We start from the raw sequence: 22,011 nt of genomic DNA on the forward strand, positions 1-22,011 counted from the left end.
ACTCATCATGTTTAATTCTCCTTAAAATATTCATAGGAAGAAACAAAACATCAGTAACTATAAAACAATGATAAAACTAAAAATTCTCTAATTTTCAAATCCTGGTCATTTTAAGCACTAAAATGCTTTTTGTTTACTTTGCATAATTCTTTCCATATTTTATAATCTTCGTGAAATCAGCTGAGACTTTTAACTTATCAACACCTTTCTTTGAACCTGCAGCTACTGGATACTATATATTTTTGATATCTAAAAGCTTTGACTACTGTCTGATGAAAACTGAAGTCGCAGTGAATTGTAATGAATATTTGAGTGAAACTGTTTTCTCATAAGCATTTGAGTAGAGTGTTCATATCAGCCTCTTATGCAAAAACCAGAAATGTTTCTGAGAATTCCTCGCAGTCCCCTGCTTTCTTCGGATTAACATTTAGAACCTCCCACTCTGTGGCTGTAATTTTAGAAGAGTTAAGTAGGATCCGGAACCTGAAGATGTGCTGACAGTGGCTGCATTTCATGGTACCAATAATTCTGCAAGTATAAGCAGTGAGGTGGACAAAATTGTGCAAGTTTGCATGGTTTTTCTTTGTTGGTGATTTTAAAACCAAGAGAACATATTTTTCCCATTTCTTGTGATTTTTCTTCTTAGATATGGAGTACTACAGCTAAATTGACTCTGTAGCTTCTAGTATTAGCTGATTCAGCCAGGTCACATAACAGATGATCAAAAAAGAATAAGCGTGGGAATTTTCTAATGGAAATCAGCCAATTTACATGGCCTATTTTCGGTTCTCATCCTTTCATCATTTGGGGGATGAGGGTAGTATTTGCATCCCTCCAACAAATGTTGCATTGCGCTCCCATTGTATTCCAACAGGTTGTTTCCAAGAGAGGGAAGGACTACATCCTGAAGCATATTCCAAACATGCACAAAGATCAGTTCGCACTGACAGCTTCTGAGGCTCATCTTAAATATATCAAAGAGGCCGTCCGACTGGATGATGTTGCCGTTCATTACTACAGATTGTATAAGGTACAAAACTGCAGTAGGTCTGCAGCCATACCTCCTTGATCAGGAGAAGCTTTTATTTAAAGTTGTCATTTTAATTTTTTTTAATGGGCTTTTAAAAGAGTTTCATTTCAACTGCTGTTTGTCATCATTGGTCAGTCTTGGAGTCAGTGATGCTTTTCCTCAGTCCTGGGAGCAGAATGGAGTCTTTTTAATGGTCCTAGTATTGAGATAACAAGTGGCTGTAAATTGTGCATCTGGCTTTTCAGTGATTATGAAATAGTTATTTTTCTCCTTCCCAAATCTGCATTTCTGCCTTGGGGAGTAACATTTGCAACTTGTTCGATCAGTAATTTTTAATACTCCTTGAAGTGAAGTCGTACCTGCATGTATCCATTAGTAATAAGAACATCACCACAATAGCTAATGTTTATTGAATATTGTGTTTATGGGGCCACTTTATATTTATCCTCTTTTAAAAATCCTCATAACTATAAGATAGGACTGTAATCTTCATTTTACAGATCAGGATACACACCAAAGATCACAAAACTAGTAAGAGCCAGGATTCAACCCAGGTCTACTTGACAAGAGCCTGTGTGCTTAAACCACTGACTCTGTGCTGTCACTCTAAAGTTTGTTACTGCCTTTCTCCTGTGTCCTTGTGTTTTGTGTTCTTGTGTCTCTAGCCTCATTTTTCCATCCTGGGTCAGAGGTCACAGACCCAAATAATAACTGGGGCGGGCTCTGCAGGGAATCACTGGCAATACTATTTATCACGTTCTGTCTTCTCTTCTGCTTCTCCTTCCCACTCCTCTCCCTATTTCACAAGTATCACTTCCATGGCAAGAACCCTTGAATTCCCACTTAAGTATTCAAAGGTATATTTATTCTCCAACCAAATAGGATGCAGTGGTTCAGAGTGTGGTCTGTTGGGCCTACCTTGCTGGGATTAAATCCCAGCTTCACCCCTTACTGTGTAACCTTAGGCATGTTACTTATCCTCTCTGTGCTTTAGTTTCCCCATAGATAAATGGGGATGGTAACATACCCAATAAACTCTGAGGTTTATTGGAGACTAAAGGAGTTAGTGGGTGAAAAATGCTTAAAACAGTACCCAGCACGTGTTAGGCATGAAATTAAACGTGTTGCCTTTACCATTATCATTGTTATTGTTAGGTTTTTTATCTCTCCTACATCCTTTGTGGTAAGATTAACATAACTAGACAATTGGAGACTAGACCGTAGTTTGGATATATTGCTGGGTAATTTTCCTGGCTGGTTCAAAAGACTTAAAAAGAGAGCAAAGGATGTTATTTTTCCTTTCATGCGCAAGAGATGCATTGTTAATGCCCTGTCATCTTTCAAAGGCATAGAGTTCCACAAGATCTCTTCAGCTAAATTCCTGGAAGACTGACTTCTTTTTTTTCTTTTAAGGGGGTTCATTGTGACACCTCAATTTATATGAGAAAATGCAAATAAATGACATTTTTTGACAATAAATTTATATTTTTAAATGTATTAGAAGTATGAATGATATATCAGAAAGACTGTGGCTTTATAAACCCTCCGTCAGCATTCACTCTTGCTGGGATCCTAGGCAACTGTTGCTACAATCCTGGGCATCTGTTAAGTGGGAAAGATCCTATACATATCACAGGTTGGGAAGATTCAACAAGATGGTGAATCTGAAATAACCAGATGGAGTGCCTGGCACATTAGTGAATGCTCAGTAAATATTGGTTGCTTTTTATTTTGTAGGGAAGCTTTGGTATTTTAAAGAATCCTATTAAGATCCTATTAGGAATCCTTTAGTGAAGTAGATATCTCCAATTTATCTTTCATGTAAAAATTAATCTTTCAGCTTGCTTAAAGTGCACTACTTTTATGTGTCATAGAAAATCACTCTGATCTGCTTAAAACAAGATAACTAATACTAATGAACTGAATGAGGTGGGGAAGTAGATATGTTTTCCTTATAGGCAGAATTTTCATTCTTTAAAGAAATCACGTGGCCGCCATTAAAACTGCTTCATTTAAGGCCTGTTAATAAAATGGAGATAGAAGACAGGAAACTTAAAACAACAAGAACAACAACAACAAAAAAACCCTCTGTGCCTCTTTCCCAGTAATACGCACCTCATACCCGCACTACCAGCATTTTTATGCGCACAATCTTATTTCAGGAAGCAAGCAGAACAGCCTTGAAAGGGAAATTGGCCTAAGCGCATAGTGATGGATTGGTTTCTCCTGTTAAACCTGTACTGTGAGTGCCTTTCTTGACGTAAAGAGTATTAGTGGGGGGGCTTCCCTGGTGGCGCAGTGGTTGAGAGACCGCCTGCCGATGCAGGGGACACGGGTTCGTGCCCCGGTCCGGGAAGATCCCACATGCCGCGGAGCGGCTGGGCCCGTGAGCCATGGCCGCTGAGCCTGCGCGTCTGGAGCCTGTGCTCCGCAACGGGAGAGCCCACAACAGTGAGAGGCCCGCTTATCGCAAAAAAAAAAGAGTATTAGTGGGAAAAAACAGCCCCAATGGTGAAAATAGGCTGTGGCTTCTCTTTACTATGCCAGGTAAGGATGCATTTTCTAAAAATATTCCTTTCCATGATCATGCAAAAACTGGCAGTAAATGTAATAAAGATCTGCATGTACTCATTTATTGTTTTTATTGAGAAATCTCATAATGAAAATATTTTAGTTACTCAGCAATTTTGTTTTCTATTTTGAACTTCATACCTTATATCCACTTGTTACAGATGAGCACTTAGAAGATGTGGCCAAGTTCAGAATACATTCTTAATTGTACAATTTTTTCTCTTATACTTGTTGTAGTTTTTTTTTTTTTTTTTAGTTTATGGTTTAGCTGGTAGAATGTATATCATATTGGCAAGTGATAATTGAACTTTTTAAACATAAGTATTTTCTTTCAAGACTAACTGAATGTAAAGCTTTTATAGCTTTATTAGCTATCTTCATGAAAGAGCATTAACTATTCAGGCTTGCCTCTGACTTTGTTTTCAGAGTTGGGAGATTTAACCAGTTTTAGACACATAAAGTCTAGTACACCTCAGAATATAACTACAACCTTATATTCAAGATTCTAACCTCTGAAAAAAGATTAAGCATAAGAGAGAAGATTTAAAAAATGATGTAAAAGCAGCAAAATAGTCTTACTAGAGTTTTCAGTAACACAAATATTTAGAATATTGTCAGATATGAAAGTGTATATAATATAGTAAAAACACTAAAACTTTGAAATCGCAGGGATTTAGAAAGTAGAAAATATCATTACTGATTTAATATGTACCCATGATTTTCTTAAATCTTATAGAAAACAAGGGATGCAGAAAGGCAAAGTTATTTTAAGTCAAAAGCTTTCTAATCCTGAAATTTATCTTTGGTTCTTTTCTTTGGTGCTGAATTGTTCATTATAGAAGAAAAATATACTTTTTCATACAATTTTATCCCTATAGGATAAAAGGGAAATTGAAGCTTCTCTGACCCTTGGATTGACCATGCGGGGAATACAGATTTTTCAGGTTAGTTAATGAGAAGTAAGTGTCAAATGGCATCCACTATGTCTTACTCTGGCAGTGTGCCTGCCTGGTCCTGCGATAGGTTCACTGGTCCATTTCCAGTCATTGATTGGTCATTACTTCCTATTTGTCTAGTACAGATGTAGATAATGTGGGATAGACAAAGTAAAGCAGTCTGATCCTTGACACTAATAAGTCCTCTAGAACAGAAAACAACAAACCAAAGATTGGCTGCAGTTCATCACTCACAGATCATTAATATCCAGACATTTTTCTTTGTGTGTCATTAATTTTTATTATTATTTTTTATCATCTGGTGCATCTATAACTGTGGAAAGAAAAATGACTTTTTAATACAGTGACTGACCAGACATTTCAATTTCCGTTACAATTTTCTGATAAAACCTGTCCCTTGAGTAAGTAGTTACCATCATCCTTTTGCAGGTGGGATGGTTTTATGCTACAGCCATCAACAAGGGAGAGAGATGCCTCCCTCTGTGAGACCTGGGAGAATATAAGGATGCCTTATCTTCGATATAGGCAAAATATCCAGTTATGAAAGTCTGAGTGCCTTATCTCATCTCTTGAATGCCTGAGTCTTCTGGACTTTTTATTTAAATTTAGGGATAGGCCAGAAGGGAAAAGATTGCCTTAAAAGGGCAGGTTAACACAGTCACTCAGGAGCCAAAAGCGACAGAATTGTATCACTCCTCTTTTAATTACTGTCTGCATATCTCCAAAGAGAGTTGGGGACCTCTTTCAGATTTTAATTATTGTATTTTAGTTTTCTGGGAAAGAAGTTAGAGCTGTTTTAGAATAGCTGTCAGTTTCCTCAGTAACTCTCTCTGCATTACTTGTAAGAGTTATAAGTAACTCTTATAATTCTTTCCACAGAATTTAGATGAAGAGAAACAATTACTTTATGATTTCCCTTGGACCAATGTTGGAAAGTTGGTGTTTGTGGTGAGTTTAAAATAACTGACTTAAAGTACTCAGTTTTTTGTTTTTGTGGACTTGTATTGTTTTTTGTTTTGTTTTCTTAAACAAAATATTGTTTCAGGCACAAAACTTGATATTTTCTCAAAATTGAAGATGAAAATAGTTAGCTGTCTTATATTCTTATGCATATGCTATAATTATAATCCTTGCCACTTTTCAGTAGTGAACCTAAAACACAGAGTCTTATAGCAAAAGAAATTCCCAATTTTAATTTGTGTATCTGGTCCCCACCACCCTACCCTAAGTTATTCTAGTTTCAGAAGAAATGTGATGGGAAAAATTCAAGATGAATTCATCAAACAGAATTGTTTTTAAAAATGTACAGCAGGGGCTTCCCTGGTGGCGCAGTGGTTGAGAGTCCGCCTGCCGATGCAGGGGACACGGGTTCGTGCCCCGATCCCGGAGGATCCCGCATGCCGTGGAGCGGCTGGGCCCGCGAGCCATGGCCGCGGAGCCTGTGTGTCCGGAGCCTGTGCTCCGCAACGGGAGAGGCCACAGCAGTGAGAGGCCCGCGTACAGCAAAAAAAAAAAAAAAAAAAAAAAAAAAAAAAAATGTACAGCAGAGGGATTAGAAAACAGAAAGCTGTAATCAGAGGGTAAATTACTCTTAGCAAATGTACAGCAGAGGGATTAGAAAACAGAAAGCTGTAATCAGAGGGTAAATTACTCTTAGCATGGGGGTTGGCCAGTTCTTGTGGAAGCTAACTTCTCTTGAGCAAAGAATAAAGAGTGATATAAAAAGATGTTTCTATTAATATCGGTCTGTTGAAACTCATCATTATAAAGAAAGGACTGCAATTCTTAACGGGAAAAGTACTTTTACTTTTAGATTATTGAGAATGATACACTTTCTTTTGTTGGAGCAAATTCTTGATTTTTCCCAGCTGTTTCACTGTTTTGTCAGCTGTATCCATTTGGGGGAGGGTTCAAAGAATTACAGTTAATTATATGTATTTCTAGTGGTCGTTAAAATTCATAATTTCACTTTGTTCAGAAATTATTGGAAAAAATACACAAAGAAAGGAGGAAGATAAGGATTAGGACACATGTGCTTCTTTCTTTCCATCAGGAAGATGGCCTATATAAATAAAGGGCTCTGTTGCCAAATAGCATTTGGGCACTGACTCCACATTGCCCTGGGAGTTAAAAGACCTGTTTCTGACTTTACATTGGGCACAGTCCAATCTGATTTCACTTCACTCATACATTAAATGGGGCCTGACCTGCCTCCTACTCACTGGCTCTATTTCTCATTCAAGCTCTTTGGGAAAGGAGTGGAGCTATTTGTAAATGAGCAAATTATTACCCCACTTGCCCCCTTCATGTCCCCAATTAAGAAGTAATAAAATACATTTATAGAAATTGAATTCCTTAAGGGCCCTGCACCCAGTGGTTCCTGAATCTAGTTGTGTATCACTCGCATCTGAGGGCTTATTTAGATTTCCGGGCCTCATCATCCTCACCTAAGAGATTTTTGATTCAGTTGGTCTGGGGTGGAGACCAGGAATCTATTTTGGCAAACTTCCCAGATGATTCTTCTTGCAGCCAGCCCAGCCCTGCCTGGTTGTGTGACCCTGGGCAAATCACTTAACATCTCTGTGCCTTGGTTTCTTCATTCCAAAATGGGGATAATTGACTGTACCCCCCTACCCCATAGACTTGTGAGGATTAAGTGAGTTAATACATGCTTAGTGCTCATTAAGTGTAAGTTATAAGCATTCTAGCATTGAGATCCAATGTTGGTTCCTTTTAAAATGGAAAGTCGAGAGGTAAAAAATTCCATCCATGTCTGAGTTACACAAACCCATATTGCTTTGCCCTGACTTTAAGTGCAAAGTGACTTTTTGCTTTATCTCTCCTCTCCAGCTGAGAATCACTGTGCCTGGAATATTCCTTTCTGTAGTCCTGCTGCCCTGTTCATTGTCAGGAAAGTTAAAGGAGTTAATAACATTCCATAACTGTAAGGAACTTTGCCAAACCCTCACCCTCAACTTAGAACTTTATGTTAATGATCCCAAACCTAATGAATGAGATTCCTCTACTGACAGAAAGATACTTAGGCTACTTCCATCTCTTATTTCTCCTTCCTGTCTCATCCCTCTAACTGTCCTTCTGGCTTCCAGCTCCCTCTTTCATCCAACTAGAGAGTTTTTCATTTTTCCTAAACCCTAAATAGATATCCTTTATTGTTCACTATCATAACTCCTTGTTTATTTCCTTCCCAGAATTTATCATAAGCTGCAATTATTTTATGTGTTTATTTACCATCTCTCCCACCAGAATGTAGTGACATAGGGGTAGGGACTTTGTCCTCTGCGCTGTTATTTTCTCAGGGCCTAGCAAAGTGTTTGGTACATTGTAAGTGTTCAACAGATAGTTGAATGCATTACCCTTCTAGAATTTGTTGTCTTGTTTACTGAGATAGGGTGTTGGGATTACATTTAAGGATGCTTTTGTGATGGGCCCTTCTCTTCTCCATTATGTAAATGGCCTGGCCAGCCAGAGAAACCAAAGATGGAACCACAAGACCCTGGCTAGGCACTTCCCTGAATTTTTGGTAATCCTCTGTCCTGTGACGTTTTTGAAAGGGAAAACAGTAATTTATGCTCTGGGAATTTTGGATGGAGCTTTATACATCTATTTCTGAGTCTGTAGTTTTCCTTACTAACTAGAAAATGAAGGGGAGCTTGGCACATCGGACACTTTTCTTCCTGATCTGATTCATGCCTTCCCTCCACAGGGGAAGAAGTTTGAGATTTTGCCAGATGGCTTGCCCTCAGCCAGGAAGCTCATCTACTACACGGGGTGCCCCATGCGCTCCAGACACCTTCTGCAGCTCCTGAGTAACAGCCACCGCCTCTACATGAACCTGCAGCCTGTCCTGCGCCACATCCGGAAGCTGGAGGAAAACGAAGGTCCTGCAGGGTCTCGGGCGGGAAGCAGATGGTGCTTTTGCCACCGGGGGCCCCCTACCCTACAGCTGCCAAGAACTGGGGCTTTAGTCTTCTGAAGAGTGGGACCTGGGGACCGGTGTCTCCAGATCCCCAGCAGCATTCCTGTTTCATCTCAGCACTGTCCCGGAAGGCCCACAGTGCTAGTCAGCATATCCGAGATTATCCCTGCCATTTAGCTACCTTCGAGAACAGTCTCTGTAAGGTTTCCCCACACTTGGCTTGAGAATTCTTACAGAAAGCCACCACATGAAGGTGCAGGCCAGGGTTTATGTGCATATCAGCTTTTATCTGCATCTCAGAGCTTTGTTTATACACTGATCCACCTTGGTGCTGTTATCCACAGGCTATCTGGAATTCCTTCCAGTGTGATTATTCCTTAGGTTAGAGTGGCAATAAAGGTGGGTCACAGAATGTCTCCAGCCTCTTGTTGACTGCTAGGAGGCCCCATGTCTGGCTGAGCAAGAAAGACAAACAAAGGAGAGAGAAGTTTACAATTGAGGATCTTGTCAGCCAGTCCTGTGGGAGCTTTGCTGAGACACAGAATAGAGCAGTGCCTTTGGGGCTTCAGAGTTCCAGGCCCTGAAAGTGGGGTCAAGTCATGGTGAAGAGAGGAAGACAGGGATAGGGACTTCTAGCAGCAGACTTCAACTTCACAGTATTAACCTAATGGTTAACTCTTTATCTCCTGTGATTACCCTGTTTGGCACACTCCAGCTTCTAATCCCCAAAAATGCTACTTTGCGTATTTGGTTTTTTAATGTCTTCGAGTTTTTTGCAAACTCATTTTGTAGTAATTCTTGGTAATTCGATCTGATTCTATTTGGGGTATTTGCATGAACATTAGGAGGCAGATTCATATCTTAGGTCCATATCGGAAACAGATTTCGACCTCTCAGACCTCACTTTTCTTATAGAAGTGAGACAAGTACCTGTCCTCCTTTTTTTTTTTTCCTAATTGGCGTATAGTTGCTTAACAATGTTGTGTTAGTTTCTGCTGTACAGCGAAGTGAATCAGCTATGTGGATACACATATCCCCTCTTTTTTGGATTTCCTTCCCATTTAGGTCACCACAGAGCATTGAGTAGAGTTCCCTGTGCTATACAGCAGGTTCTCATTAGTTATCTGTTTTATACATATTAGTGTATATATGTCAATCCTAATCTCCCAGTTCATCCCACCCCCCTTTTCCCCCCCTTGGGGTCCATAGGTTTGTTCTCTACATCTGTGTCTCTATTTGTGCCTTGCAGACAGGTTCATCTGTACATTTTCTCTCTTAACAAACAAAAACCTTATAGAGGTTTGCATCTGATTGATTTCTCTCAAAAGCTGTCTGTCAATTTAAATGAGACCCAGTTTGGAGAAGCCATTGTAATTTAAGTAGTAGTTGGAATGTGAATCATTTTCCACTGTCTGCCACCAAACTGCATCTGTCTTCGGAGAGAATTGGTCTCACTGTCAAGTGTATTGGCTTCCCCTGCTGCTAGACTGCCAGTTCTTTCCCATGATGACTCATCAGTATAATAAATGCATATACCTCTCTGACGCTGATGTGAAGATTAGGAATTTAAACAGGACAGAAGCGCCAAGAAAGCGTGTGAGAATAGGTAACTTAGGTGCGGAGCCCATCATTTTGCCAAGTTGGCTTCATTCCTAAATGGCCAACTTGGCACCTTGAGAAATTCACTTATTCCAGCAGCTGCCAGCAGCATTTTAGTAAATTCTTGTTTAGGTGACCTTAATGGGAGCCCCTTAGAGCTTGAAAGAATTAACGAACGTCGCCTACAGGTTCTAAAGCAAAATTACATAGAATGTGGAGTTAAGAGGGGAGGGCTTTGTCTGTTATCAGGCATAGCACCAAGTGCATTTGGGAGCTTATGTGAGTAGGGGCAGTGAGGGAATGATAAAGGTACAGATTGGATCTTTTACATGGATACATATAGATAGATTTTGCAGGGATGGCTTTTTTTCCTTTACATCTTTAGTTTTCTCTGCTTAGAAATCCCTCCAGATCTGAAGAAAACCTGAAACAGTTTCTTTGGACTTACCTTGGCCTGAATCCAGTTATCTCACCCACACTTAAGGACTCCATCATTTTAAACAAAAAAAGCTATTAACATTAGCCAAAATCACAGCATGAGAAGAATTTATATTTTATTAATTAAATTTCATCTAGAGTCACCTTGTCTGAAACACTGTTTTCTCATTTTATAGTAAAAATGTTCACAAGAATCTTACGGTATTTAGAACAGATGGATAAAAAATGCTTTCTGTCATTAAAATTTTTTTTCACCTCAGCTTTATTCAATAGCTAGGGCTTATTCTTAGGTCTGTGTCAAGAGGGCACATTGACTGCATTATATTATAAAATAACATATGAAAAACTTGGTGGTCTGTGGGCTTTTACAGTAGAGGGAATAAATAGAACACTGACACATTGATGATTTGCCCTGTTGACACCAGTGATTACTAGGGGGTGAGAGGTTGCATTTTGCATCTCTTAGAATAAATTTCAGAATTATTTCAGCGTTTCCTTCTTCTTTTTTTTTTTTTTTTTTTTTTTTTTTTTTGCGGTACACAGGCCTCTCACTGTTGTGGCCTCTCCCGTTGCGGAGCACAGGCTCCGGACACGCAGGCTCAGCGGCCATGGCTCACAAGCCCAGCCGCTCCGCGGCATGTGGGATCTTCCCGGACCGGGGCACGAACCCGTGTCCCCTGCATCGGCAGGCAGACTCTCAACCACTGCGACACCAGGGAAGCCCTTGTTTTCTTCATTTTGTAACTGATTGGTGTGAAGCTTCTTAAATGTTTGCAGAGGGTCTAAGAGATAAAGCACGATGACAGGAATAGAAGACAGCACATGGAACACCAAGGCTGCGCTGACACATTGACAGGAACTAATTCATGCTAGGCTCCTATTAGATAGAAAACAAGTTGGCAAAGTGCTTGTCTTCTAGTGACTATGCTTGTGAGTATAGAATAACTGTAGTTGATTCCAAATCTACCAGAAATTTGGGAGTAAAGGGGCTATTTGTAAAGAGATAGAAAAGCTTTTAAATTATTAGATCCACAATTCTCAATTGTCTTAGAACTCGAACACCATATAGGACTTTTTTTTTTACTTTTTCTCTTCACTTTCCACCCTTCCAAGGGCCACATGGCTATTGTATTGAAACTAAAGTGAATAGAAAGTAAGAGAATTTTGCAGACCCCTTTAGTTCTTCATCTTCATCTTAACTCCTGTTGCCTTCAGAAAATAGGAATCATTAGAACCCAGTCTAACCCTAAAATATGGGCTGTAGATGGATGTACTTTGGTTGCAGTGAGGTGTGTGTTAGGCTCTGATGTCTGGTTCCAGTCTGCCTCTGTGTGGCTACACACACTCACCTTTGTGTGTTTCAGCTCGATTCCTTAGAATTGACATGAAAGGGCTGAAGCCCAGAAATGTACACACAGCCTTCTCCAAGCATTTTTTCCATTTTGCATCCTGGAATGCATATTTTTTCTTCCTGCTGATGTTCATTCCCTCTCTGGGGAAGCCTGTGGTGATTATACTTCAGAGCTGGATTCAAACATCAAGAGTGCAAGTATTTTTACTTAACGAAGACACAGTACAATTAAATCCATTAACAGGCCCTTGAGAACCCAATTAGTCTAGTAGTCTGCAGTTTCTGAAATAATATCAATTTAACGTTCCCCAAATGCACTCTCCATTTTTAACATTGTTCTATTGTGTTATTTCTCATCAGTATTAAAGATACAAGGCAGTTTAACTATTTCTTTGTTTTAAATTTCTGACCTGAAGCACAAAAATAGTATGATTGTATCAGTTGTACACCTGTAGCTCAGTTGTAACTTTGTGCCTTTATGTAATGGTTATTTTAGCAGTGGATAAAAGGGACTTTCCAATATTGTATCTTTGCTACCTTAAAGAGGTGTACTGACACGTTAAATCAAAGAACAGTTTTATCAATCAGAGGCTACATGAGTATAAATTATCAAACCAGTAGTGATTACTATGTGTTCTTAATAGATGGTAAAACCTCACTGACTCAGCCTAAATGGAGAAAAGCAATCTTCATCCATGAAAATCTAAATTCTAGAATTTTTTGAAAGGAATTCTCAGAATAATTTTATTTTAAATTGTCTTCAACAGTTAGAGCTAAGCTAACAGTGGCCCAAATTGAACAGATGAACAAATCAAATGAAAGGCAATTAGCATAAGTATATTTATTGAACCATTTCTGTAGCAGTCATTTTGAAATTATCTGTGGGGAAGGACCAGATTTTTAAAAACTTCTAATCCACTGTGGACCGATACTTTTGCAAAGTTCAAAATCACATTCGTGGATGTCCTGGCAATGTCAGATCACTTTGAAAGTTTCTAAATGTTTATTCTCAATTCCTGAACTTATTCCACTGTGGACCAATAACAGTTTGCAGACAAGAAGTGATCTGCCATCTTACACTTTGAGTAGCATTCTTCTATGGTGTTTGAAGCTTTAAAACTTTGAGTAGTTAAATACTTGCCTCATATCTATGGTACTGGTTTTTATTCATTTTGCAGTCTTCTTAAATTGAGCTCCTATCAGAATTATGAGCACTTTCCACTCACTTCTGAATGTGAAATTGTACTTGTTCCTGGCTTGACCCCAACTAATCAGCTGTTCCTTCTGCCTTGGTTGAATATAATGATGAGCTGTCTTCCTCACCACACAGAGAAGAAGCAGTACCGGGAATCTTATATCAGCGACAACCTGGACCTCGACATGGACCAGCTGGAGAAGCGGTCCCGGGCCAGCGGGAGCAGCGCGGGCAGCATGAAGCATAAGCGCCTGTCCCGTCACTCCACCGCCAGCCACAGCAGCTCTCACACCTCGGGCATCGAGGCCGACACCAAGGCCCGGGACGCGGGCCCCGAAGATGCCTACCCTGGCAGCGCCATCCACCGCAAGCTGAAAACCTGCAGCTCCATGACCAGCCACGGCAGCTCCCACACCTCCGGGGTGGAGAGTGGCGGCAAGGACCGGCTGGAGGAGGATTTGCAGGACGATGGTAACCTGCCCCCGAGGCCCTCCGAGCTAACAGTGCTGACCTGTCACCTGGGATGCTCTGCTTCTTCTCTTCCAGTTTTTTCGCATTATTGTTTCTGTAGAATTGATGTAGTAATAGAGAAGAAAGGAACACAGCATTTGGCTGCTTAACCCTGTGTTAAGGAGATACGATCAGACCTATAGCCTGTATCAGCCAAACTTAGTACTTGTGTGCATCTTTTTTAATTTTTCTGTTTCACATAATCACTATAGCATTCAGGTTTGGGGAGAAGATACACTGATTCCATTTAAGGAAAACTGCAGAACATACGTATGCTTACTCTAGAATTCACGTGGATATCAAGTCAAGTCGCTAAATGCTCTGAGAGAAGTCAGCTGTGGGTGATGGGGAGCTTCCCGCACTACTCATTCTGTCCTCGTCGACAGTCTGCTTTGGCATGAGGCAAACGACCCATCAGTCTCCTTGGGCCCTTCGTTATTACAGCATGCTGGTACAGCTTTTCTCTTTTCTTAGAGAGAAAGAATAATTGACAGTCAAATCATGGCATTAGCAGACATGAAGATAACACAGCAGTCCTGTGAAGAAGAGAAGCAGCATCTAGTTGAGAGTTGTCGCTAGGGTTTCCTGTTGTGGAGTCTCATTAGCAGATTTATTTTTAAATATGAATAATTAAATAACCTCCCTCAAGGAGTGGCTATGAATTACAGTGGCCATTTCCCCTTATGTCACTAAATGTCTTTTCTTTCTTCTGTGTCAGAAATAGAGATGTTGGTTGACGACCCCAGGGACCTGGAGAGGATGAACGAAGAGCCCCTGGAAGTCAGCCCAGACATGTGCATCTACATCACAGAGGACATGCTCCTGTCTCAGAAGCTGAATGGACACTCTGGTGAGCTCCCTCGGGAAGGTCCTTTCCTTAGCTAGTGGGTTCAGAGGATACTTAATAATGTAAGAAACCTAGGTAAGAAAAACAGTACAAATTGTTTAGATAGTATGATCTCAAATTATAAAAATGTTTACATGTATATGACAAAATATACATAAAAATATTAATAGCCTTTTCTCCGGATGATGGGGTTATGGATGTTTTTATTTTCTTCTTTGCATCATCCTAGTTTGCCAAAATCTCTACAGTTTGAGCCCATTGTTTTAAAACCATGGAGCTAAGATTGAGTAGTGACGTAGTGTACTGCTCTATCCTTCATTCTTGTGGAAGTTTGGCAGGAGTCTGTTCAGTGTTCTGAGCACCAGGCTTGATACTGAGTTTTCTAGGGCTGGTTCTGGGTTTTGGAGCAAATTATTTACAGGCAGAAAAGGGCACATTTACAAGGAAATTCAAAAGGAACCATACCCAGTGCCAACCAGTGCACTAGTCCACATCTTCTTCCTATGAAGATTGACTCAAAAGTTTAAGGCTTTTTAGAAGATAAGGAGCTTTCTACAGAAAGATCTTCTACTCAAGCACTTTGTACCAACCCCCAAAACATGAGTGTCATCTGAGAATAAACTGTCTACATGTAAACCAAGAATGTACATATATCATTTTTTAATTGAACTAATCATCAAACAATACACTCTAGACACTGAATTATTATGAGACCCTTCTAAAGAGATAGAATACGAAAAGTCATTTCTGTAGGTTCCTAGCAGTGGCTGAATAAAAATCACCTTACTTACTCAAGGTTCTTTTTTTATCAGGTGGAAATGTGCTTAAGCCATTTAGCCTTAGGGCTCTGGGCCCTGACCTATTCACTTGCTCCATCTGTTTGCAAGAAAAATATGAGTGGTCTTCACTTACATCTCCAGTTCTCATTGACAATTTTACCTTCGAAACATTTTTCCTGGGTGCTTTATTCCCATGCCACAGTCACTTAGGGAAATGTCAGCCCCTGGATTTCTGTTTCTGAATTATCAGTTTCCCCGAGCACTGGGGTGATGAGCTCCGTTGACCTCAGAGCCCCAGAACTGACTTCTCACTGTGGCCTCCCATTTTGGTGTCTCATGGTGGGATCTGCTGCAGGAGGCCTGTGCCACGGTGTTCCCGCTGGCCAAGAGGAGCCTCCGGAACACAGTGTGTTCCATATGCTGGTCCTGGACCTAGCCCTTTGTGAGTGTTTGCTCTTTAGTTGGATGGGTGCTAGGCTCAGCGCCAATTTAAGGAGCAGACAGACACAAGGACACACAGACACTGACCAGGACACACAGCTCCTTAACTTACCTGAACCCAGTTCCCACCCAGATCTGTGTGACTCCAGAGGAGGCCCGAGCCCCGCACTTAGCCACTGCTCATCTAAGTAGAACCAGACCTAGAGGCTGTGTCCAGGTTAAATTCAAAGTCAGTGTTGTGTGGAGAGTGGGGGGAGCTTTAGGAGATACAGTAAAGAGATTGCTTTGCACCTTCAGCGTTTGTGTTCATTCCTAACTGCATCATAAATAGCTTAATTAAAAGTTTATTTTAGGAAATGCAGTTTCTAACCTCCGTCCTGTGCTCTAACCCCGCATATATCTCACTCCTCCTGTTCACTGCAGCACAAGGAGAGAATGTGATCCCCGCCCCGGTCGTCTGCTGCCAAAGGGCCACAGTGAGATGTGTGGGCAGTGGTTAATAGTTGCCCCTTCCTTCTTGGTAGCAGTATATGTCAGATGAGTGGCAAGAGGGATGAATAGTTTGAAGTCTTCACTGGTTTTCCTCTGCATTTCACTTTAGGGTTGATTGTGAAAGAAATTGGTTCTTCCACCTCCAGCTCCTCCGAGACGGTGGTCAAACTTCGAGGCCAGAGCACTGATTCTCTCCCACAGGTATGGAAAGGATTGAAATTTTAAATCAGCAGCTGAAGGTATAGAAAATTTTGAATAGGAACTTACATTTATAATTACATAAATGAGCAGAAATTTAAAACCTTAATGAAATGATTCCTAGTAGATACATACATTCTAGTTTTAGTCTGAATTTATGTCCATTTATTTTCTAGTTCTGTTTATCTTTGAGTTGGGTTTTTATTTGGATAAACTATGTACTTTGTTTCATACTTTATGTGGGTGGGAAGCCTCTAGTCTTCAGGCTTCAGGTTATTTCTGGTGTGTGTATGTGTGTGTGTGTTGATCTCAACAACTGGGAGGGTAATTTTCTCATCAGGTGTGTTGTGGTAGAAATGTTTCCACACTCTAATTATTCCATTCAGATTGAATTTTCAAACTATGCTAAGCTAGAGCATTTGATAACCCATGATCACTGGTTAGACTATTAAACTATCAGAAGATGTAGATAAATTAAAATACACCATTGCAGCATTTCGATATAATCTACTGCTGATATTCACCTCTGTCTCCAGGGAAGCACTTGGGTGCTCTCTGTCTCTTTTGTTTTTTTCCTTCTACATGTGTTCCTCTTTTCTTTCTTTCTCTTGTATTCTGGCAATCTTTGCCTCCTATATTTTTCTTTCTTTCTTCCCTTTTTTCTCATTTGTCCTCTTTTTCTTTTCCATTTAAGTAACCATAATGTGAACATGACATTTTATTAAGTATTCTTCTGGGAACTCCAGTGAGTGATATTTATTGCAGTACATGTAGCATGATGATTAGGGCTACAAGTTCCAGGGTCAAACTGACTGGGTTTGCACCCCAGCCCTGCCAGTCAGCGTTAGCTCTTACTGTACATGAACGTTTGTGGGGCACAGCGAAGGATCAGCTTCCACATCTACCAGATGGGAAGAGCATTCGCGTGCCTGCCTTGATGCTTTGTGGTGATGACCTGATGAATTCTATGTGAAGTTTCGGTGGAGCCTCAGAAGACGTCAGTACAAGGATCGTCATCTGCAGGAGGCTCTCAGACCTGACCCTTCCAAGTAAAATGTTGTTGAGCTCAGGCTCTGTTCTTTCTTCCTGGTACTTTTGCCTCCAGCAAAAGTGATATCTTATTCTAACAAGGCTGGCCTTTGTGGTTTCAGCCGCAAAAGTGGATTAGAACTGTAATGCCTCGTTTCATTAAGTAACCATTAAGGATCTTCCATTCATGTAATTATTGGAACCATTTTTTAACCTACTTATATTTTCAGCTGGAACCACCTCTTGGGATAATGAGTTCTAAAAGTCTGCTACCTGCTGTGTGGAGCATTTGTCAGAGTGTGACCTCTTGCCGTGTTCGGGAGCCCACCTCTTTATCCTGGGGCTGTCTCGCAACATTTGCTATACCAAGAGCACTTCGTGTTATTTTTCTACCCAAGAATTCTGGCTTTTGAAAAAATAGTTTTTTAAACTGTGTTTCTTGAGTAATAATTGGTTTGTTTTCCCATTTCTTATTAAAAGAATAACAGACCTCAGCATGAGAGTGTTGCCGTGCTGAATTGCCATGTCCTCATGGAAAAACCGAGAAACAGTATCTTTACCTCTGCAACCTGATTTTAAGATAACTGCTTGGTTTCTGATATGCTAGAGACAATTGGATTCACATTGCACTGACTTCCCTGTGCCTTGGGTTATTCATCTGTAGAGGAGGGAGAATAATAGCACCTGGCTCACAGACTGATGGGAAGATTGAATGAATTCTAGGGTCTAGCACATAATAAGGGCTCAGTAAATGCTAGCTGCTATTATTGGTGGTGGTGGTAGTGACGTTTTGCCCCACAGGGCCTCAGGGCCCACAGACCACAGGTTGGAAACCACTTCCTAACATATAAGGATTCCTTAATCTTTTATAATTTTGCAGCTTCTCTCTGTACAAGGCAAATAGTGCTAAACTTTAGCTTTAGTCTATGCTCTTAAAGTTGTTTCAACCTTCTCTTGTCTTATAGACTATATGTCGAAAACCAAAGACCTCCACCGATCGACATAGCCTGAGCCTCGATGACATCAGACTGTATCAGAAAGACTTTTTGCGCATTGCAGGGCTGTGTCAGGACACTGCTCAGAGTTATACCTTTGGGTGCGGCCATGAACTGGATGAGGAAGGCCTCTATTGCAGCAGCTGCTTGGCTCAGCAGTGTGTCAACATCCAAGATGCTTTTCCAGTCAAAAGAACCAGCAAATACTTTTCTCTGGATCTCACCCACGATGAAGTTCCAGAGTTTGTTGTATAAAGGACGTCTATGTGCAGCTGTACAGACAGCCTGCTGTTCGCTAGAGGCTGTGAAAGCCATGGGTTCTTTCTTTACCTATTACTGTGCCATATTTTCTTCACCCCAAACATAGCTCTTTCTTTATAATATTTGCGACAGAAATAAAAGCTGAGGGACAGTTGCACTTTAAGTATTACATAGAAGTAAAAGGACTATAGAGAATGTACACCAAGACAAGTGCCCAGAAGTTCACTGATCCTTTGGAAGGAAATGTGCTTTACTGGTTACCAAGCCTTCAGAATATCCAACTGTGGTGTGTTTGTTCATTGTTTTGTTTCCCAGTTCAGTTATGTGTAACACTTTTTTTTTTATCATGTGAAAGATGTTGTTGGGTTCCTTTGTTTGCTTGTACATTTTTTTTTTCTTACCACTCCCTCATGAAATGCCGGTGGTTGGAGGGAAGAGAGAGAGAAGAGGCTCTCATTTTTTAATAGAGAGACCATCACCTACTCATAGCCATTGCCACCCCACTGGGGCTGTACCAAAGTGAACACAAATGAAGCAGTCAAAATCCAGCATGCCAAAGATGCCTCCACCAGAAGGGCAGCCCAGGGCCAAGAAGATGTGAGTCAAGCAATAACCAAAAGACCGTGCATGCCATGATGCTTTGTGACTCCTTTACACCTGGTCAGTGCCACGTCATCCTCCTGCTCTTCCAGAAAGCTCTAGGACTCAGCTGAGCCCCTTGTCCAAGTAACGGATCGGTTGTGTTCATGCCATAATGAATTTTGTGGAGTTTCCAAAACCTGTTTCTGTTAAAACTATGGAAATGTCTTAAAATATGTCTGTACTGGGTGGATTTTTTCTTTTTTTAATCAACAGCAACGTATGATCATGCTGGTTTCTGCTTAACCAAAATACCCTAACTATACGTACATGTTATACATATGTAAATATATGAGACTGTGTGTGTTTATATGTATTTAAAGCTTACTAACTTTTCATTTTGGCTCCCATGACTATCTCATATACATGGTCTTTCTTGTTTGGTACAGAGGATACGTCATCAAATGAATGATGCCTACAGACAATCAGTTGATAGATACAGAGTTAAGAACGACTGTTTTCTCATGTGTCTTTTGCCATAGTTCTCAGCCCTGGTTGCATCATAGAATTATCTGGGGAGCTTTAAAAAAATAACAATTTCTGGGTCCCACCTTGGATGAATTAAATCAGTCTCTTGCGGTGAGACCCAGGTGGAATTGAATTGCCTTTTCTTTTAAAGTTTCCAGATGGAGCTAGTATGTAACAGGATTGAAAACCACCGATCCAGAGGATATCTTTTTCATTAATTTTGAAGTATACAGAAAATGTTAGTGTTTGAGAAAGAACTATTTTTAAGACAGTTACTGCCACTGCTGTTAGGATATATAATGAAACCAAGTCAGGAGATTGAATTTAGTAACCTTTAGATGTACAGTAACAGTGTTGCTCACACTTCAGGAAAGTACTTTAGCACAATGTCTTTCTATGAGATGTTTTTAATGATTTCATATTTTACAACATTTGTTTACCATATTTTGATATACCATTTTTTCTATCTACCAGGTTTTATTAAAAAAACTATATTATTTTCTAAAGAAACAGTCATATTTTTATACAAAATTAAGTTTTCAGGTAACAAAGAAGTAGACTTAGGGTACGGCAGCACCTGCAGTGTTCCCCATGGATGGGAGTCAGTATTATAAACACATGGAGAATGAGAACAAACTCCACCTATACTGTCCCTAGCACGCTCCTGCCGTGGACGTAACAGGGCAGTGTGTACACACAAGCCTGGTCAAATTGGCTTAACTTGACACTTTAAAAGGAAAAAAATTCTATGACATTCTATAGTCATGAAATGATTTTGCTTTTATGAAATGTTTGAAAGAACCAAAGTTTCAGGTATCAGAATGTATAAAAGTATCTCAATCTGTGTATAAAAAGATGAAAGTATGAAAGGATCATCTAATGACTATTTTACTTATGTCATTAAATAATCCACCATTTCTTACAGATGCTTAAGAGACAAATCCTAATGAAGTTTGACTCTAAAGAGCCCAGCTCATAATGTGGTACATTTCCTTAGCTCCTAGTGTTTCTTGTTTAAACATTAGGAAAAAATATATTTAATTAAGTACATAGTGCTTTATACTTTATTTTCTCTCTACTTCAAACAGAATCAGGTCTTTAGGGTTTTTCCAGCATCGTTGGTGGTTTTGCACACCCTCTTTCTAATTGCATTTATGAATAGTCTTGTGGGTTTTCAAAAATGAAACATGCTAAGGACATTTTTGCTTTTTGATCCACTGTTTGCAGCAGAATTATATATATGTATGTGAAAATCCATTTTGAATATCTACATTTTTGTATTTGGAAATTGTTTTAAAAATAAAAAAGGAGAAGTATAAAGCTGTTATTTATTCTGCATTTGTTAATATCCATTGCTAGTCAGTATACCAATTTGGTATATATTGCCTCTATACATCTACATTTGTATTTGCAACAATGAACTTTATATCTACATAAACTAAATAATCCTTTCTGTGAAAGGATCATCATATCAAGATGATACCAAAAGTGTGTGAAAAAAAATGCATTATTTTGTAATTATTCTTATAGGAATTTCATGGTAAGATTAGCAGTCAATAAAGTTACTTTTTATTTGTCTTTAAAGTGCCTTTTTTAAATTGAGTTCTCAGTTATGCAACAGTGAATGTTCTCTTTTCGTTCTTCTTTCCTATAATAGAGCACATTAAAGGACAACCTGGTAGAATTCTGAGCAAAATGGCCCTTGTGGAGATGATGCTAATAGCTGATGCTGAGCCCTGCCATGTGCCACATCCTGCTCCACGTGTGTTAGAAGCTCATGTGTTAACTCATTGAATCCTTGTATTCCCATAAGGCAGGTACTATTATTCTTCTCAAGTTAGGGATGAAGGAATCAAGGCTCCAAGAGGCGCAGTCTGAGAGGGTGTGGCAGTCAGCCACTATTCAGTCCCAAAGTGTGGGGCTGAAAGGACTCTCCTTCTTAAAATATAATAATACTTTTCATTTTTTAAATTAAAATAGCTACTTTAACTTTTACCCATTCAACAGACATTATTGGAATATTGGTTCTAATTTCAGAAAAATGAGTGATTGCATTTAAAAGCATGCATTCACAAGACCAAATGTGAGAGCAACATGGCATAAAGTATAGAGCCCTGCTCCTAAAGGAGAATCCATTGTCTTGTCTTTGCTCCAGCTTTCTCAGCTGTAAAACAGGAATAATTCAAAGGACTGTTGGGGATTAAATAAGGTCATTGGTATAATATGCCCCTGATGACTAGGGTGGGAGAGAAGAGGGTTCTCAAGTCTTCTAACA

General features: G+C 39.9%; 1 protein-coding gene across 2 annotated transcripts in view; it reads left to right on the forward strand.

The window, feature by feature from the left end:
* The window catches only part of FRMD6 (FERM domain containing 6), an 81,291-nt gene extending 60,003 nt beyond the window's left edge, over positions 1-21,288 (forward strand). For both annotated transcript variants that reach the window (XM_082617416.1, XM_082617417.1), the window contains exons 7-14: positions 875-1,030; positions 4,480-4,545; positions 5,437-5,505; positions 8,282-8,456; positions 13,213-13,548; positions 14,306-14,437; positions 16,256-16,347; positions 18,339-21,288. In XM_082617416.1, the coding sequence (XP_082473542.1) occupies positions 875-1,030; positions 4,480-4,545; positions 5,437-5,505; positions 8,282-8,456; positions 13,213-13,548; positions 14,306-14,437; positions 16,256-16,347; positions 18,339-18,623 (1,311 nt within the window). In that variant the 3' untranslated portion in view covers positions 18,624-21,288. The remainder of the gene's footprint in view (positions 1-874; positions 1,031-4,479; positions 4,546-5,436; positions 5,506-8,281; positions 8,457-13,212; positions 13,549-14,305; positions 14,438-16,255; positions 16,348-18,338) is intronic.
* Positions 21,289-22,011: the final 723 nt, after the last annotated feature.

Source organism: Mesoplodon mirus, assembly GCF_964341445.2.
Source record: "Mesoplodon mirus genome assembly, chromosome: 4".
In the NCBI taxonomy this organism is placed as follows: Eukaryota; Metazoa; Chordata; class Mammalia; order Artiodactyla; family Ziphiidae; genus Mesoplodon; species Mesoplodon mirus.